This window comes from Tiliqua scincoides, chromosome 3, assembly GCF_035046505.1.
Source record: "Tiliqua scincoides isolate rTilSci1 chromosome 3, rTilSci1.hap2, whole genome shotgun sequence".
NCBI classification, from domain to species: domain Eukaryota; kingdom Metazoa; phylum Chordata; class Lepidosauria; order Squamata; family Scincidae; genus Tiliqua; species Tiliqua scincoides.
In genome coordinates this window covers 189681366-189702110 of record NC_089823.1, presented here as the reverse complement: position 1 = coordinate 189702110, position 20745 = coordinate 189681366, and the positions used below count along the sequence as shown (strand labels likewise).

Sequence of the window (20745 nt, the reverse complement as noted above, 5' to 3'; positions counted from 1 at the left end):
GGGCTGCCCACACCTCCTGCAGCCCTCACTGAGATCAAATAAGTGCAAGCACCCCCCTTTGCCCACCTTAGGGACACAATCCTGGGGATAGCTTCCTTGCCTCTCCTCTTGCCCTGCCCCTTAAAGGGGCAGGGGAAACATTACACAAACTGGTGGGTCATGACCCACCAGCTTGAGAACCACTAATCCAGGCAAGAGCTCTTTTCTCTGATGGTTTGTTCTACTTTTCTACATGCAGGGAATTTTTCTTTTCCTATAATATTCAATCTTCCAATTTCTCCACTCTGAAGCGATACAGTCCAGAAATGGTTGTATTTGAGAACTGAATCTCATGTGCCTCTTCTTCAATTTCATTTGATTGATATATTAGAGTGAAGGAGCAGAATTTTAATTTAAAAGCATTTCAAGTAACTTTTCAAATGGTGGCTAAATGTATCAAACCAGATGTCTCCAAGGAACAAGCAAACCAGAACAGTAGCCCACAATGCCACAAAAACTCCAAGAATGATTGCTTCATTCAACAGAACGTATGAAAGAGCTGTCTGCTTGGTTTATTGTAAAATGCATTCTCTGTGTACCCTCTTCATTTTTGTATCTTCCTTTAGTGCAATATACCACATTATTCTTCCAACTCCTTCTCATCCTTCTAAAACTCTTCTTTAAAGAAATACAATTTTTCAGAGTCTCCCTCGTGCTGAAGCGTAAATCTCTCTTCCATTTACTTGTCTGAAGACTTACCCCTCATACCTGACTTTCTGAAGTAAAGGAGCCTAACTGGAAAAAAAATTTACAATGCATTTCAGTTGCAAACACAGTGGTATAAATATGGCAGGTAGCATCCTTCACACATCTTCATTTCCTTTTTTGCCATGACTGAATTCCTGAGCAAAGGATTCTTTCAGTCACCATGGTGGCATGCAAGACCATTTCTCCCAATTAAATACAGTTTATTTTGAACCCCAAGTACATGTAAAATGAAGTTAACAGCATTGTTCATTCAACTCTCTTTAGCAGGTAGCACTAAAGAACCCCCCCCCCCCCCATGGTCTTTCCAACTGACTGACCCAAATAAAATTTTGCCACCCAACATTTATTTTGCCACCATACTGTTCACTTTCCTATAACAAAGAATACTGATGAAGTTAATTCAGAGACCAAGTGGCTCAGGCAAATTTCAATAATACTCTAACTTGATCATCAATTCTTACTTCTTATTTTATTTCACAGCTAGCCATGACAGGACTTTATCAGGACAGACAAAATTAAATACCCAGTAAATCTCAAGGCCCAGTCCTATCCAACTTCCCATACTGATGCAGCTGTGCCAGTGGGGCACGTGCTGCGTCCTGCAGTGGGATGGCAGTCATGGAGGCCTTCTCAAGGTAAGGGAATGTTTGTTCCCTTACCAAGGGGCTGCACCAGTTCTGAAAATGTGGTTAGGATTGGGCCCTCAGAAGATGAAATGATTAACACATAATTTTGGCTCCTTCCACGTTTGTTGTGTAACAGCAGTTTCAAAAACGTATTTAGTAAATTGTATTGAGGCCTGAGTCATATCCCGTTTGCTACAGTTCATAGGGAAGGAGCAAAAACTCCACAACTATAGAGAAAAAAATTCCCTAACTTTCAGGAGTGCTTTATTTTATAACTGTGCATTGTAATCTAGCTTGCAGTTGCCATTGACAAATGTGCACAACTGCAGAATGGATGGCAACCACAATTCCCCAGAGAGTGGAATTTCAGCCACAGTGTGTGCAGAAAACTGCATTTTTAAACCTGCTCCTTAAAAATACTATAACAAGGAAACAAAGTGATAGGTTGATGAAGTCATCTATATATGAAAGAATTTTAAAACTTGACCAAGATATTACCGTTAAAAAGCTATCCTGAAATTAAGTCAGCAATGCTAAAATTACCACCCCAGAACAGGAAGATGAACTCACAGTGGAGGCAGGTTTTCATGAATGGCAAAATGAGTCATCCTGCTTTATAAGCAAACACACAAATCATTTATTACTGATAATAAATAGTTAGTTTGAATGCAAATGTGGAATTTGAAAGATTTTTTTTCCACATCACCAGAATCATGCCATTAGGGCAGAAGATGTCAAACTTTCTGGAAGTTTGGGAGCTGGGGTAGGTGCTTGTGGAGGAGGGGCAAAGACAGTAAGGCAATCAGCCAGGGGAGAGGGGTTTTTAAAAACTTACCTGGCGGTCTCTATGGCTCTCCAGAGGGTCTGAGCCGCCTGCGGTCCCTTCTGCAGGCCTCCCTGCACCTCCAAAGTGCTGTAAAAATGGGGAAAATCCACTACCAGTTGTTGTCGTGAAACTGGAAGTAGGTTTCTTTCCTTTTTACAACACTTTGGAGGTGTGGGAAGGATTGCAGAGGGGGTCACAGGCTCCCTGAATCCTCCATAGAGCCATAGTGACCCCCAGGTAAGTTTTTTAAAAAACCCTTCCCCCCCCCCCACCAGCAGTGTGATCACGGCAATAGCGTTGCTGCCTCAATGGGACAGTGACAGAGCTTCCCTGGCTGGGGTGTCACAACACCTCAGTTTAGGGACTTCTGCCTTAGTGGTTGATAGGACAAGTTGCTTCTGATTCTCCTATTTTGATGCACTTTAAATCTGAAGAGAGCACAAAATGTTAGAGCTGATACTACTATTAAGAAAAGAAATCTTATACAACAAACTGGTCTAGAAAAAAAATTCCAGGGGCCTGATCACCTATGGCAGGGGTGCTCAAAAGGTGGATCGCGATCTACTGGTAGCTCGCGAGGCAAAATGAGTAGATCGCAGAGCCCTGTCTCTCCAAACTGTTAATATGTCAGTTTCGTCTAGTGACTAGACAAAACTGACATATTCAGCTGACACTAAAGTGACACTGAAACTGACACTTTAGCTGCTCTTCAGGCATGCAGCATCAAAACTGACTAGACTCCAGTCAGTTTCATCAGTTTCGTGGCGCTGCATGCCGGAAGAGCAGGAGCTAAAGTGGGTGGCGGCGGGAGGGGGAGCTGGGCTGCACTGGACTGAGGTGCTTCCTGGGGCTCCGTAGCAGAAGGGGGGAGGAATGGGAGTTCAAGATGGAGTCACTCTGATGGTGGTTGCCGCGGGAGGCCCCGAGTGACCCTCCCCTTCCCTTCCAGTCAGGTCCGGCCCAACCCAGCCCAGCCATGCCCGGCCCAGCCGCCCCTGTAGGAGCCCAGAGGTAAGTGCTGCGGCCGCTGCCGCTCTTGGCCGGGGATGACAGGTGAGACGACCCCCCTGGCCCTCCCGCCGCTGCAGGAGGAGGGCCGGTGGGAGCAGTGTCTCCCCCGCCTGCCGCCTGCACGCGCAGCCCCTTTCCATGGAAACGGGGAAGGCCCCCGCCCCTTCCGAGGAGGTCCTGCGACGCCTCCCTCTCCCTGCTGGTCTCGGGGCGCAGCCACAAAGAGTTTGGGGAGGGCGGGGAGTGGGGAGCTCCTCCCCCCCATAGTGCAGCAAGGCTGGGCATGTGCCTCTTGGGGGGACCTGTGGCTGCCCCCAGTATGTGGGGTGGGGAGAGAGGAGAGGCCTCCCTTGTGCTTCCTGAAGCATCTGGTGGGCCACTGTGGGGCACAGGAAGCTGAACTTGGTGGGCCTCCTCTGACCTGGTCCAGCAGGGGCTCCATACATCAAAGGGGGTGTCTGTCAGATGCTTCCTTCCCCCCTGGTAGATCTCCGGGCCTTGCTGGGTTTCAAAGTAGCTCTCGAGCCAAAAAAGTGTGAGCACCCCTAACCTATGGTGTCTAAAATTAGACAGCTTGTGTTATATAGTGGCTAAGAAACTGAACTGCAAAGCAGGACTAAATCTTGCCTCTATCATGAGTTCTCACTCCACGGTCTTACACAAATCACTTCTTTGTGGTCTTACACAAATCACTTCTTTTCAATTGCAATACCGAGACCATAATACTTACAACAAGCCTTTAAGATAAGAACAACATCAAGATAAAGCATGTGAAGTATTTTGTACACTCCAAGAAGTGCTACATAAATGTTAAGTATTAGAAGTGGGGAATATTTCTTCAGTCTTTTAAATGTTAAATTCAGACAGAATTAGGATTTGTAAAAGTAACACCCACAATTAAACACATTAAAAAAAACTTGAAGAGCAATAGGCATGCAATTGCAATGCTAATATATAATATACAAAGCTAATAGGATCTACAGGAGGAAAGCAAAAGGTAAGGGCTGTACCATCCTTCCAACTGTGTTTTGGAGAACTGGGAATGAGCTGTGTGCTTCTCCCCTTCTTCTCACATGGAGTCGAAGAAATGACTTCCTGGTTTCGTCAGACCATAGCTCTCCTTTACATTGCAACCAGCAAACTATGGTCACAGCAAGCCCTCCAAACCACTACTGCAAACTGAGATCAAACTATGGTCTGCTAATCTTAGTTCAGAAGGCCTGCCCAAACAATAATTTACTGGTTCAGGTATAAAGGCAAACTATGACTTGAAGAGGTCCAGACATAACAAGAAATGATGGTTTGATTATCCCGGGAAGTTATTCGTTAAGTTGCGTACAAGAAAAAAGCATGCGAGAACATGGTTCATTCTGAATCAACCTATAGTTTGTAGAATCAGAAATATGACATCTGAGTGCAGATAGTGTTTGTGAATAGAACTAATCAATAGGTTGCTCAACAGCTATTCTTAACCCTTTTACTAAGAGAGTCTGCCTGATCTGAGAGGTTTTACTTTGCCTTGTGCTTTTACAGAGAAATCACCCCATCACTTTGCCCCTTTATGCTACAGTAATTCCTAAACACTCATGCCTATACTCAACTGGGCTTTGAGATGCTGTGGTGGATCCTTCTCTTAACTTACTGCTTGGTTCAAAACACAGGTTCAACATTTAATACAACATAATCTCCCAAATATTGCACAACGGTGGCAACAGAGAAGAAAACACAGAGAACAACAACTGCAGGACTCAAATGAACAAGGCTAAACAGAGTAAAAAAAAAAAAGTATTCCTATCTAGTATTTGACCAAACAATTCTTTCTTTTTTTAATTCTATACTGGTCTCTGTGGTAACAACAGGGTGCCTATATTATTGTTATAACTGCCTTTCCCTTTATAGAAGGACAAAGGTTAATTGCTTTTCTGGAGGTCACCCAGCAAGCCAATGTCAGAGTCAAAAACAAGAACCAAACCTCCTCATTCTAAGACATTATTTAACCATTTCATTGTCACTCACCCTTGCTCCACTGCAGCATACGTTATGTTCGTACTCAAATCTATGAAACCTACTTGGTCACTTAATTCCCTTATGGAACAAGCTGAGTCTCAGAGACACTGGATAATTCAAGAATGTAGCTTCTACCACATCCCTTGGTAATCTGATTGCTCTCAAAGTAGCATGCATTTAATAAAATACAACAAAAGACAACCAGTACTTCAGACAATAACCACCACTGTCCTGCACCACCTTATATCACAAAACCTTATGTAAACAAAAGCATTGTCACCAGTCTCCAAAAAATAGTGACAAACTCCACAAGGAGGGCATCACCTTGGAAAAGGCTTTGTACTTTCCCTCCACATGCCTCGCCTCACTCAAAATAGGATTTACCCACCTATGAATTTTGGAGCCCTGTACATAGTCTATTTACGACTGTAAGAACTTGAGAACTCCCCAGATTGTACTGAAAACTATTGAAGCCACTGTAGCTCTGAGTACCAATATTATGTCTGCATTCTAGCTTGTTAATACCCAGGCAATCAGATTTCACAGGTGACATTCCTGAACTGTCTTTTAAACAGTGGCAGTATACAGAGTGCAATACAGTAGTCTAATCTGGAAGTTATTAAAGTATGCATCACAATGGTCATGTCCTGTCCCCCAGGAGCAGAAACAATTAGTAAATCAGGTAATGCTCGTAAAAGGCACACATAGCCACAGATGCCAGCTGAAAATGTATCAGGAACTCTGGGGTCCAGTAGGTCTGCTGGTTGTGGATCTCTCATGTTACCATATCCACAACTAGCCATTCTTCTACCCCAGGTAAATAGAGCCATTCATGGTTAATAGTATCATTTAGATTAGCGTTCCTCAAACTTTGAGTGAGCTTTACTTTCTCAGTAAGTCTTCATGGGGGAGGGGCTGGGGCAATGACGCGATCCCCAGGATAGCATCGCTAAGGAAGGGTGAGGGGGGTGCTTTTCACTTACATAGATAGGACTGCAGCAGGCTGCAGGATATGCGGATAGTCCTGTGCAGCCCTCCACAGTGCTTCCCAAGGCCTGGAACATTTGGTAAAAGCAGGTGCAAAGCACCTCCTGCAAAACGGAAGTGCTTTGCACCTGCTTTTACCAAACACTCTGAGCCTCAGGGAGCGCTGCGCAGGGCTGCACAGGGCTCCCCGCACCTCCTGCAGTCCTACCTTTGTAAATGTAAGTGAAAAGCAACCCCCTTCGCCCCCCCATAGGGACACGATCCTGAGGGTCGCTTCTCTGCCTCCCCCCTTCCTCCACCAGGGACGGGGGGAACCTTTACATGAACTGGTGGGTTGTGACCCACCAGTTTGAGAACCACTAATCTAGATCAAGCTATATTTTATTTATTCATCCAAACTATCACTGACGCCAGGTACAGAGCGTTCCTGAATCCCGGCTCAAAAGGATCCAAAGAGAAACAGAAATTAAGTTGGGCATCATCAGTATTATAAAACTTGAACTCTTGATGGGTCTCATGTACATGTTAAACCACATTAAGCAGCACAGGAGATAAACATTCCACAAGACAACTCACAGAATGGAGCAGCAATGTCTTAGCATAGAAGAGCAAGGTAGCATCGTGTCTGTCTGGTCTCTCATCTTGGTACAGAAGGTGGCACAGAAGGATACTATGGCTGATAGCAACAGACATTGCTGAGAAATCCAGGAAAACAAAGGGTGAAGGTCATCTAGCAATGTGACCATGGCAGTCTCAGAGCCCAATCCTGAGCTCTTTAGCACCAGTGATACGAGCCCAGCATGGAAGGTCTGACACAGAGTCACTCAAGTCTGCACTGGCACCATAGTTGGCACAAACTTGAGAAGCCCCCATTGCAGGGCTTGGAGCTTTCCCTGGGGGAAGGGGACAAAAATCTCCTTTCCCCAAGGAGACCTCCAGCAGCTGCTGTGGGACCGCAGAATGCAGTGGCAACTGCTTTGGCTCTGCTGCCCTCAGTGGCGGTGCTGCCTTTAGGATTGGGCTGCCCATCCATAAATGGGCCTGAAGCGAGACTGAAACAGGTTCCAATAAATTCCAGCCAGTGGTGATCCACTGATGATCCTACAAATCTCTGGTGGGTTTCAGATCCTCAGAGGAATAATTTTGCAAAGAGCACACAATTAGTCACATTATAATAAGTCACAGGATAATATGAAAACAAACAGTCTCTATACTGTTTAAAAACACAAATGATCAAACCCTGTATTAATACTCTACAACCATTTTTTCCTTTGATTTTAAGCTACACAATGAACACTAATGTCATATTTATATGAGAGCTACACAAGAGCCATTCCAGGGAACTTGTCAATTAACTTATTTACCTGTTTAAAAAATTTCTATCCCACCTTTCCCATGCCAACGCAAATGCCAAGGCAGCTTAAAAATACCACATTATATTATTATTATTATTATTATTATTATTATTATTATTATTATTATACCGCTTTTCAACAAAAAGTTCACAAATCGGTTTACAGAGAAAAATCAGAGAAAAATGTACAATATGTAAAACAAATAAAGTCATAACAACAACAATAAAGCCATGGAGGGGATTATTTAGACCTAAGCATTATTATAAAAGCACATATCAGAGGTCAGACAACCAAGCATTAATATCACATTTTAAAATGAATATGCATGAACGCAAACTTACCAGTTATATACACACAAGTGATTTTTTTTTTAAAAAAACTTCCCTAATCATGAATTTGCTAAGGAGACTACAAAAGCCCAGAGCAATTATTGGTATAATGAGAAGACACGTTGAGACCATGGAAAAGGTATCTGTTGTAAGTGATAATTTAACGTTACCTACATAGTACCATCAATAGACTTCATTTCATAATTTCAATCAAAAAGGGGGGGGGAGAGGAAGAAACGGGTCTTTGCCCAAGGAGATTACAGTCTCAACTGGTGCAATGGTAAAAGTGGCAGAAAAAGAAATCACTGCTGGTTTGGTTAAGGCCTAGCAGGAGACTTGGGTTCAGTTCTGAGAATTGTGTGTTCCTGAAGATGACAGAGAGTTAGAAACATAGTCAGTTCAGGTATTCTTGTAGTGCACCCTTTCAACTTACTACGGAAACTTGACTTTCCTGATCAAAACTGCTGCAGGGAGCACCCCACTCGTGAATCTTCTTGGAGTGCATTTCTTAAGAAGCCAGTATTCTACTGAGACAGGACAAAGACTAAAGCATAGGGTTAATCCATTCAGGTAAGGGGTATGTGCTGCAATAAGGATGTCAAATGGGGAAAAAAAGCCAAGGCAAAATAAATTGCCCTTAATTTTGCAGCCTCACACAACTTTTTGGCATTTATTCCAGACTAATTTTAATGTCCTAGGACATGTACTGCAGGGAATAATGCTACATTAGCAAGAAGCACAAACCTTTGAGTTATCTGTCTGCTTCATCTCCACCTATTATAATTCTATACATTTATTTGCGACCAATGCTGTTAACTGCCTATTTACACAAGAATGTTATGGGGGTTAATGCGGGCACAGCACTTTGGATGAAATACTATTCCTAGCCTATGCCGAATATACTTTAGCCTCCATTTACCAGTGTGGTTATTCAGGAGGTAATGTGACAACAAAGGATGCACTTTTTATTCATTTTAAAGTTTACATCCTGCTTTTGAAAATGACCTGGGATTCAAAGAGTTTATTCTGCTAACAGAAAGCAATTCTGCTCAAGGAAGGGCCCCCATTTTCTGCTCATTCTCCCCTTAGGTTACAGTCCTCATGCACTACATCCCATGCAGGTTTCCTGACCCTCAAGGGGCCAGTTCAAATTATCTTTAATTCTCTAACAAGTCCCACAAAGTTCAGAAAGCTCATATCCTGGCCCCTTCTCATGCACTCCCTTTGGACGCATTGCCCCCTACACATGTGATCGAGAAAATGAATTCAGAGTAGAGGTTGGGATGGGCAAATGCCATAAGAATGCTCATCTTTAAATATGTAACATCATTCCTGCAGGGAAAGTATCATCCAACCAGCCCATGACTCACTTTTTAAAAAGGGCTGTGGCAGAACTGAGAAGGTAGGGAAGACCAACTGTGTGAGCAAAAGTACACTCCTACTTCTGTGTTCATAGTAGCTTATAAAAAGAATCAAAAACACACACCTTAACACCACATAATTCTGCCACCACCACAAAGACAACTGCAACAAGGAAAAAATCAATAGTTCGTAGGAAAATTTGCTGGTATAAGAAAGTTTTTATTTGTCTTCTAAAAGTCAAGCGAGACAAACACTAGGAAAGCCCTCTGGGTAATGGTAGAGCAAAGCCTGACAAACAGAGAGAATACTTCTTAAAGGAAAAAAGGCTAGTTTTAGAGAAAAGCTGACCTCCAAGGAGGATGCAGTTTCCAATGCATTACTGGATTTTTGTTTCATTCTCCATCTGACTCGGCTCAAATATATAGCACTGATACTGTAAATATCCAACCTCATAATATTTTCCCCTGACAATGTTGATCTTAACAGAATAGTATCAAATTCCAGGACAAAACACTTTTGCAACTGGTCAGTCAGTCAGTCGTTGAGCAAGACCCGGTATTCTTATAATATAACTATAACTATAATAGTTTATTATATTATAATATAACAATTATAGTTTAATATTAAAATTAAACCCTAGTCGCAATGCCAAAGCCAGAGGACCCTGGCCTCTTTAACCTTAAGGGGCGGGGGCAGGGGGAGGCAGTGACGTGATCCCCAGGATTGCGTCACTCAGGGGGCTGCAGGGACTGACATGTACTCACCAGTCCCTGCAGCAGTCTCCTGGGGATGCAGGGTGTGCGAGCATCTGCAGGGTTCCCCGAAGCCTAAAAAGTGAAAGCACAGCGATCGTGCTCCACTTCCAGTTTTGCGAAGCCAGGGCGCAATTGCTGCGCTTTCACTTTTTAAGCTTCAGAGAGTCCTGCAGACACTCGCGCATGGCTCCCGGCACCCCCAGGAGGCTGCTGCAGGGATTGGTGAGTACATGCTAGTCCCTGCAGTCCCCTTAGCGACGCAATCCTGGGGATCACGTCGCTGCCTTTGCACCGCCCCGCTGACTCCCCTCTTCCCCACAAGGACTTACTGCGGTCCTCAAACTCCCCGCGAGTTTGAGAACTACAGCCTTAGTCTTACTGGGTGGCCTCAGACAAGGTACAACATCTCAGTTTCATATTTTTTTAAACTGGAACAACAATGGTGTACTAACAGGGCCGCTGAGAGCTGGTACTGGGCCCAGAGTAAGATGCCCAATTTGGCCCGCTTCTTAAATTTTCCCACAAACCAGATGTTACCTCATTTTTTAACCAAGTTTTTAATTGACAGTTTTAACTTGCATGTGCAAGGCTGAGCTACCCAAATCTATTTTTATAGTTTGTTTGATCATGGCTTGGGTCCTGTGGAAGCCCAGGCCCCAGGGATTTTGTCTCCCTGCTCCCCTCTACTCAGGCCTGTATACCCTTTACCTTGGATATTACAAGCAGGAGTTAAATAAGTGCTTTATAATACAAAGTTCATTAAAGATGCTACACATATAATTTTATTCCAAGATACTGTTGGACATGTGTACATAGACATGTGCTTATGTCCAGAACATTTTTTAAAAAGACACAGTGCAGTGTTTGATGAAGCGCTTCTGCCTCACTCCTCCCTAGCTTGTCCTTGTTCCAGCTCACAGTCTCCCTTTGTGTCAAAAGCAGACATCATACAAAATCATATAGGTCACCATGGTTTGATATGATATCTGAACTGAGTCTACAATGTCAGAGCTCAACTCCTGTGATCAGATCTTTAAAAATGAGGGGGGAAAGCATGCATTTGTGGCGTTGCTTGTTATAAAGTGCAAACATAAACTACCTTCTCTGGAAGCTGTCTAAAAATATAATTTTTAAATTATATTTAATGTTGTAAATTATTAGCAACTAGGGGATAGGATGTTACTTGCTAAAGGGAAACAATAATTCCACTTGAAAGAAAGGGATTACAGCAAATCACAGCTAGACAGAAATGCAAGTGACCAGCTCGCTCCAAAAGGTGAGCTCATAAGACACACAGAGACTATGAAGCTTTACAGATAATTTGAAAGCTTGTTCTTGGAGCCAATGTGTCTTTCTGGGCATTTGCAATGCACTTCTCTTAACTCATGAACATTCTTCACTCCAATACAACAGCAGCGACTGTAAAAGCCTGATATTCAAGGGCAGAGGGTAATAGTATTAGTGTAGGCAACACAAGCTCTGTTCAATTTTTATCTTCCATTCAAGTAGCTAAAATTATGCAGTTGTAGCACGTTCAGTTTTTAAATAAAATAATCAGTTTTATTGATATTTATAGCATGTGTCCAGTCTTGCAGAAATCCCCCCCCCCTCTCATTTGTAATACAAATTGCTTTAAGACCACTCTCTTACTAGGGCATTTTACAAGTTAGGTACTGTATAAGCCAGACATCTCATAAACAGCACACAAAACAAAGGGGAAATTCCATGAAAGAGACTGTTCTTGACACTGAAGCCTGCATACAAATTTGGATTTTCAGCAGTTATAAGGACCAGTCAATGACAACATGGAATTGCTAATTAATTCTATACTGAAAAATAAAGACAAACACATGCACCTATCTAAAATTATTTTAAATTTGGCTTACTCTGCAGCTGAAACACTACCCAAAGAGGCTTATATGAAATCAGACTTTTTAAAATCTCCATTTAAGTTGAGGTTTTCACAGGTAGCAAGATATGTACCTTATGTATGTAGTATGTAGTTTAGGGCACAATCCTAACCCCTTATGACAGTGCTTTCCAGCACTGGCACAGCGGTGCCAGTGGGACATGTGCTGCTTCCAACAGCACATTAGTTATTTGATTTTTTTCTGTAAACCGCTTTGCGAACTTTTTGTTGAAAAGCGATATATAAATACTGTTAATCCTGCAGTTGGGTGTTACTCATGGAGGCCTCCTCAAAGTAAGGGAATGTTTGCTCCCTTACCTCAGAGCTGTATTGCCCTTATGTCAGTGCTGGAAAGCACTGGCATAAGGGGTTAGGATTGCGCCCTTAGTTATTTACTTATACCTTGCTTCAGGCTGAACATCTAACACCTGGACATCTGACATCGAATGTAGCACTACTTTCGTGGTAAAAGTTGCTATGACCGCTGCTTTCATACTTAACAGCCACAAAAATGATGCATTAACAGGTTTATGAATTACCTCATTTAATGCTGCAAGAATTTTCCTTTCCTCTTGGGCTGTATCAAATCTCCCCTTCAATATCTGAACAAAACACTGGAGGGGGAATAAATTTATTTTCCATATTTTTATATCACTCTTCCATATTATACCATATTTATACCATCCTTCCACCAAGGAGCTTAGGGTGGTGTACATAGTTCCTTCCCTCCTTTTGTCCTCCCAACAATTCTGTGAAGTGAGGAAGTAAGATAGTGACTGGTCCAAGGAAGCGATATTTCTGGGGAAAAAATATTAGGAGTGAAAGGGGTGAATATACTCTCGTTAGCTGCCATCATTCCCCCTAATTTTTTTCCTTTCAGTTTCTGCTCCTAACTTATTTCAAGATTACAGTAGCCCCCTCGTATCCAGAGACTTGGTTTCTGCAGTTTCAGTTATCCATGTTTCAATCATTCCCTCTATCATGCTCATGACTCATCTGTTTTTGTTTCATTCCCCTTCTGTTGTTGCTTCCTGTGCAGTCTGTCTTCTGGAGGGACAGCATTTGCAGCCCTCCAAACTGCTTCCTCTTTGTGCCTGTTTGTTAACGCAGTTTGGAGAGCAAGCACTAGCAAGCAAAGAGGAAGCACTTTGGAGGGCTTGTGCAGAGCAACAGTAAGTATAAGATTTGTGGCTATCCAGAGTTTTGGGTATCCACAGTAGCAGTAGGACCGTGTCCCTGCGAATACGGGGAACACCTGTAGTTACAAGTGATCCTACCAATTGGAGTTCATACTGTAAACAGGATGACATCACAATGCTATGTTGCCAATGATATTTAGGGCAAACTAAATCAACCGAAGAGAGGAGAGTAACCATAAGCATAGGAGAAGATAACAAAAAGAACAAGTGGACATTTTCACAGGTATTGTTGAAAATCACCCAGAGAGCAGAGAAAGTTTAACACTACCAAAAACTTTCCTGAAATAAGCAGTTTCTCCTGAGCTCTATTTACTCCTCATTTTAAAATCAATACAAAATACCTCTGCAAGTCCTAAAGGTGTAACTATGTAGCTGACTGGAAAAATCATCCCCCAATAAGACTGTACAGGTGTGCATCACTTAACAACAGGGATGTGTTCCTGCACTCCCATCGTCAAGTGACACTGTCAAATGACGTCTGTTTTAAGCCTCCCCTAACCTCCAGAGGCTTTTCTGAGCCCCGCAGAGGCCGTGTACATCTGCGCACAGCCTCTGCGAGGCTCAGAATGGCCTTTTAAGCCAAAAAATCACAACTTCTGGTTTCCCAAGAAAACTGGAAGTGACTTTTTCACCTTATAAGGCATTCCGAGGCCTGGTGAAGCCCTCCAGGGGTTTCCTAGGCCTCAGAATGCCATATAAGGCTAAAGAAAGGAAATCAGAAGTTGCAAGTTTTTGGTCAAAAAGGCAATTTTGAGCCTCACAGAGGAAGCATCCAGACGCGTGCTACCTCTGTGGAGCTCAGAAAAGCCCCTCAAGGTGGAGAGAGCACAGCTCCCCTCAGCTCCAGAGGCTTAGGGGGAAGGGGACAGTGATCAGCGATGGGCCACATGTGCGGTCCATTGCCTGTTGGAACATCACTAAGCAGCGTTCGCCTGTATTTAATACAGTCAGATATACTGTACATGTCGTTTCTTCTGCTGGTTGAATGCCAATTTTTTTCTAAATGAGAAAAGTACAGAGATAATAAGGATTCCAAGAATAAATTCTTAGGGAAAGAAATCATACATTCCTTTAATTGATTTCTTCAAAAAATATATTTTCTTAACATCACTGAAAATAAATAGATGCTTAGGCTACTTTACTGCTTGCAGAGCAGGGCACACACATTGCTCAGTGAATCTGAAAAAGCTTGAAAAGCATGACTCTCTATCCCACTACTTTAAACTAGAAAGTTGATTTTATTAGCTTTCCTCCCAGTCAAGCCAAGGGTTCTTTATCCATTTGTGTCATTAGGTTCAAGAGCACCAAAATAACTTTCATTCTGTCCATCTTCACAACTGCGTGCCCCAACTGGGTGCAACTTATCTGCATGGCCTTCACGTCGCAATACCATGAGACAATCTTTCCAAGATCTTACAGTGCAGCAATTCTGTATATCCAAGGATGCTGAATTATCCCAGAAAGATACATATGAGTCATGAACGTGCATGTGTCTACATGCAAAGTTTAAAACAAGATTCTTTGGGGAGAACTGTTATACTAGATTTGAGATGCTGACAGCAATTGCTAGAGCCAGGCTGCCGAAACATCTAACGCTTGGCCTTTAATAATCACCAAAGTAATATAGCACCAGACCACGTCTGAGCAGGGACTCCCAATAGTGTCAGATTGTGTCAAACTGCAGTATTGTTATGGGATGCTAGCAAATGTCCACACTTGTTTTACCCAATCAAATCTGAATTAGGCTCGAGATGCAAGCCTCTTGTGTATTAACCCACTGGCCTCCCCGTTATTACCACTACCACAGACCTTCACATTTGAAGGCTAATTTTAATTCAGCAATTTGAGTTGTTGCTACAGATCCTTCTAAAAATTGTCCCACTCTCCCTCTCTGACGATCCTTGTTTGAACTTTTACTCATGAGAAGTGCAAAAAGGAGATGCACACAACATGCAGACATACAACACACAAATATACATACACATAAGAGAGAAAGAGAGCGAGAGCGAGATGGTGGTGAAATATTAGGTTACACAGCACCATGACAGTGTTGAACTTTATGTATATTTACTAATGAAACAAGCACACGTTTGTGGTGCAGTCCCTCACAAGAGATGAGAAACAGTAATACAATCCAACCTGCTTTAGCCATGCTTGGTATCCAGAAGAGGTAAGTTGAAATCCATCTTTAGGCATGTGTATTCTGGGCTAGGAGAAAATAGACACAAGAGACTTCCTTTTATATTGGAACCTGGCTAACCTAGCCTAATTTCCAGGTGACAGAAAACATTGCACACATTTTCAGCCATACATACAAGGATTCATGCCTCAGGGACACCACAGATACGTTATCGCTCCAGATATCTAGAACAGGGCAGTCCAACTTCTAACAGTCAGGGGGCTGCATAATGCTGGCATCACCCCTGAGTGAGCAGACGCAGAAGTAGTTGGCTGTGGCATGATGATGTAATCACCAATTAGTTCCAGGTTCTGAGCCGGCAACATCACTCAGCTGGCTCAAGCGGCAGGAAGCAGATATGGCAGTGAGAGCAGCAGGGCTTTCTGATCTCCCTGCTGTGCCATTTTGGCTTCTCCTGGAGAAGTTAGAATGGCGTGGCAAGCTACTCCCACTTCAGTAGCTACTGAAGGTGGTGGTTGTACTGAGGCTTCCAAGAGCCACCAAAAAGGGTCTCAAGGGCCACATGTGGCCTGTAGGCCACGTGCTGAACCACCCTGTCCTGGAAAATTGAACTGTAGGCATGGAAGGGTTATGAAGAGCATCTAGCCTAACTCACACAGGATTCTGCATAGCTATCCACCTCTACAGAATTAAACAATGTAACGTAATCACAGATCTCAAAGCCTTAAAAAAATACAGATGGATGTTAAGGAAAATGAATGCTAAGGGGATATTGTGCTTGGTCTTATTAGGGGCCAGAATGATAGAAGAATGCAACCCATGATTATCCAGCATATGGTGAACCATAAGCAGAGATAAGGTGAAGGGCACACCTGCCAGATAAAAACAACAAGTTTAGTAAAATAAAAACACATGACAAAATTCTGCAACGTTGCTACACACTAAACAGGAATAATAAGAATCAGAGTGAGACCCTGAAGACCCTTTCTCTTTCTAGTCATCATTTTGCCTGTTTCACTCTACCGCAGGGGTCTCCAAACCCCGGCCCAGGGGCCAGATGCTGCCCGCAGCGAGCCTCTATCCAACCCGCGGTCAGCCTCTTGTCCCCTGAAAGTGCCTGGTCCACTTTGCCGAACTTGACTGGAACTGTGCTCTAGTTGCATCTGGAGGGTATTCTAAGGGCCAGAGAGGTTGAATGAATGAGCCCATTCATTCATTTATTCACACACCTAAGTTCCATCTCTAATTTATTTATATAAATTTTATATTTAAATTTTTTTTTTCAGCTCTCAAAACTGTGCCAGACATTTGATGCGGCCCTCTGGCCAAAAAGTTTGGAGACCCCTGCTCTACCGTTTCTTTGCTACATTTGTATAACAGCCCTTGTCTAAGGAGACATACTTGAGGTCACCAGGAAATCTCCCATCCAGAGCCTGCTTGTATTCAAGGTCAAATGTACATCAAACCAGTCACCTTCTAATCATATCCAGTAGCAATTTCCCCCCCAAAGATTTTCACTTAAGATCAAGAGCACTGGTAGAGAGAACATCTTTAGCTTGATTGAAGCAAGATAATAATACTGTATACAGTGAACTCCTGATTTACAGATCTCAATTTAACAGACTTTGGAAACAGACGTTATCTGCTCCATTAAAAATTAGACATATACTTTTTGCACATGCATGCCTCTGTTGAATGAAATGCATTTGGATTTAGTGGACTTTTAGCATTAACAGACACCCCTTCCCCCATTAGTCCATTAAACTGAGAGTTCAGTGTACAGTAGTATGGTAGGACTTGGTTCACCTGCCGGGTACCTGGAGTACACAGTAACCTGCACAGTTAACTGGAATGGAAAGAGAGTCTGAGTAGTTGCACAGATTTGATAACAGTGAATTTGTCCATCACTTTATTAAGCGTAAAACTCCAATATTATAGAAAAAGATCATTATAAACTTTAGAAGAAAAAAGTCAGTTGTCTACTCTTTATAACACCACAAGAGTAAGATGGCTGTTATCTGCTACCTCCAAACCACTACCTCCAAACCACTACCGGGGACACCTTCTTTTGGTAAATTCATCATGACAGTCTGACCTCTGATGGTTGCAGGAGGAACCAACTCTGTTGGGATGAGACAGCCTCTCGGCTCACAAACTTGCAGGGACTCTGTGCAAAAACAGACGCCTCTTTTCTTTTGCCATGCATAAGCTAAAGTTCCATATAAAAGTGAGCACCAACATGACACATCCTTGGCATGTGGGAATTGTCTTTTGGGAGAGGTTCCAACCCCTCATAAACACCAGTGGTTTATAGCAGTGATTTCCAAACTGTGTTCTGGGATTTCTTACAAGACTATCAAGGATTCTCAAGGATAAGACCACTAAAGATCAATAAATTTCCCTGAAAGGCAGCTTGCCTACCATCTTCCCCTGCAATGTATGGCAACAGGATGGCAAGAGTTACATTCTAGGGTGCACATTCAGTTCATGAAGGGCAATAACATGGCCCAAAAGGGGTGACCCAATTGTGCGCTTTTTCATATGCCTCAGAACATTCCACAAAATACACAGCAGACCGGTTAATTTGGAAAGGGTTCACTGAAGGCTGAATTTGAAAACCACTGGTTTAGAGAATGAGCTTTGAGTCCCTACTTCCCACCCACCTCCTTTCATATCTCAACTGAGCCAGATAAGCTATACTCTCTGCTTCATCCCCACATTGTTAATATGAAGACGATTACATTGCCTACTTTACAGGATTGTTGTAAAGATTACTGGGCGAATGTATGCAAACTGAGAGTTCACAGGAAAAGCATAACAAAAAAAAACTGTTATCAAAAGCAATTGTTATGACAGAGAGGCTGAGATGTCTTGCTTTAAAGGCTTTTTCCTGCATTTTTCAGCTTCTCCAAATGAGAGTCCTTAATTATGACAAAAGGGACAGCAAACCTCACCAGTATTCTTTATTTTTAAAGTTCTTAATCTGGCTACCTTTCCACAGACTGATATGGTACTTAATAACTGGTTCATAGTTTGAACTGAACATTTTAACCCCTAAATAACTGAATCTGAAAAACTTTGCACTTTAAACATTAGACAAGAAAAGTTTCATAATTTCTTTAAGAGACTGGCTCAGCTGATAGGATTTTCTAAACCAGGAGTGTCAAACCCGCTTTATATAGCATTTATGATGCCTGCTGAAGGCCAGATATCGTTAAGCAGGAAGTGATGTCATTAAGCAGATAGCAGCCAGGAATAAGCATTTTGTTCAAGTAGGAACTTATCAGCTGCAAATGGCAGAAGAGAAGATCTATGCAAATCTTGATCATTTTTTCAAGACAAGGGAGAGCATGGCCACTTTTACAGCAATGCTGCTTCTGCTGAGGCTTCACTGTGCAGTTCAGCAGCTGAGAAGTGCTTTGCAAAGTGATGTCTGGGGGGAAGTGGTGATGCTGAAAAGGTAGCTCTGGGACAGCCCAATTATATCGGAAGCCAGATAAAGAGCTTCTGGGGGCCACATATGCACTGTATGCCTTATGCTTGACATCCCTGATCTAAACCACAGGTTACCGCTGAACAAGCCTCAGGCTTCTGCACTCTTCCCACCCCTTCTGCATTCAAGAGGAAGAAAATGAATCCCCAGTCTGGAGTCCTAAGTAACCACTTCAAAGGAGACACTTTGACGAAAAGTACCTATTGCTCACCAATTGTCCTTTACAAGCCAAGGCGCTGGTCCAAACTACAAGTGCCCGAACAATATCCATTGATTATAGATTTGAATAAACCAAACCATGAATGTTTGATATGCCATATACATCACCTTACAGAAGCAACAGCAGATACATGGTGGTAGATTAAAACCTAGGTTCAAGCATTCCATACAAGTATGATCTCATGGGAAACCTCTCCCCATCACTCAGTGTATTACCCAGCCTAACACTTGTCAAATTCCAATTTCACAATGCACTGCAACCCAAACATTTCATGTTGTATGAAACCCACATCTTCTAGAACTGCCTTTTCAACAGTCTCCTTCCTGCAATGTACTAAAGCCATTAGCTCTTTCATACTGGCCATTTTCCCTGCAATCTTTAACTGACTTTTTGTTTTATTACCTTCCTTTACCCCTTCTTCCATTTTTAACTTAATGGATCAGAGTAGTCTCTAGTGAGGTCTGAAAAGGCTGTTTTCTCAGAATGAGTCAATATTTTAAATTCTATAGAATGCTTTTTTTCCCCTCCCCCTAAAAAAAGAAAGCAAAGAAATGCAGCCTTTAAAAGACAGACATTAAATTACAGGCCTCAGTTCCTATTTTCTAAGCCTAACACAACCCCTGAAGGCTTACAATATTTGAATCACAGCTGGAGCCGTGGTTACCATACAGTTTAAATATCAGCTTCTTTACTGTGCAATTTGTTTTAAAAATCAAATCAGAGGCTGTGTCATAAACAAGTGCTAATTAAGTAGCAAGCAAGGCTAGGGCTTTCTGTGCAAGAAAGGTTCTTAAATATCTGCCTTGCCACTCTCATATGAAAGGATAAATAAAGCCAGCTGGGAAAATTATGGGCCAAAACTGGCATGGGACACAGAACAACAAATGGGGCTGGCATTAACCCTCAAGTGTTATTCCTTCCACATGAGAGTCAGGGGGCTACGGATTATGAAAAACATCCTGCTTTAGGTGAACAATGCCAAGTTAGCTCGGCAATGCGAGCTTGAGCACATAATTCTTGAAGGATATAAGCCTATTCCCACCCAGCCTCCCCTGCTTCAAGCCATTCAATTCTGAAACAATCGAAATCAAAACTACAGCTCCCTTTTGGTACCACAGAACAACTGCTGGGATGGTAGAATATTTATTATTTTTATGTAGGCCTTTGGACAGACGTATTTCTTAACAACAAGAGCGCTGTAATTTATTATAATCCCCCTATTTGGTAAATTCATTTATTCTTAGCTAAATGCTTAGCTAAGAATAAATGAATTTTTAATACAGTTTTTAGAAACACTTGTCACTGCTTCAGCATTTCCATTTAGTGAATAGGACTGATGTTTCTCTCAGCAGGGGGTGATATTTTAATGATGCAATGCTGTACTTCCTAGAAGACAGACAAGCCTCATGAGGCAGATTATAGGACTAAAGAAACTCAGAACCCATTAAAAGCAGACAGCTTCAGACCATTTTTAAAATTAATTTTGTTTAATGATAAAATGTATTATAACAGGTGGGTAGCCAATTGTAAAATTAACCAAAACATAGTTAAAGGAACACAAGAGTGCTGGGAAAGCAAATACAATAGTGTTTCCGCCATTAATTTACTGGGTAGCTCTGTGGAAATATCAGTACCTTTTTATATCTTCTTTTCCCAATTCGCAAAGCAGAGGCAACATCTTCATTCCTTTAAACTGTCACAGTAGCCAAGTGGTAACTGGGGGCACTTGGAGGTCGCTTCTCACAGTGGTTTGTAAAACTCACGTGTTTGCTTCTGCAA

At 42.4% G+C, this 20745-nt stretch overlaps 1 protein-coding gene across 8 annotated transcripts in view; it reads right to left on the bottom strand.

Moving 5' to 3' along the window:
* BTRC (beta-transducin repeat containing E3 ubiquitin protein ligase) overlaps positions 1 to 20745 on the bottom strand; it is a 173166-nt gene that overhangs the window by 129055 nt on the left and 23366 nt on the right. For 5 of the 8 annotated variants that reach the window (XR_010794079.1, XM_066619690.1, XM_066619682.1 and 2 more), the window contains exon 2: positions 15253 to 15321. The exons of the other annotated variants lie outside the window; for them this stretch is intronic. Coding sequence is in view for 4 of the 5 variants with exons in the window: in XM_066619690.1 (XP_066475787.1) it covers positions 15253 to 15321 (69 nt within the window). In the remaining variant the exon portion in view is untranslated. The remainder of the gene's footprint in view (positions 1 to 15252; positions 15322 to 20745) is intronic. 8 annotated transcript variants of the gene reach the window in all.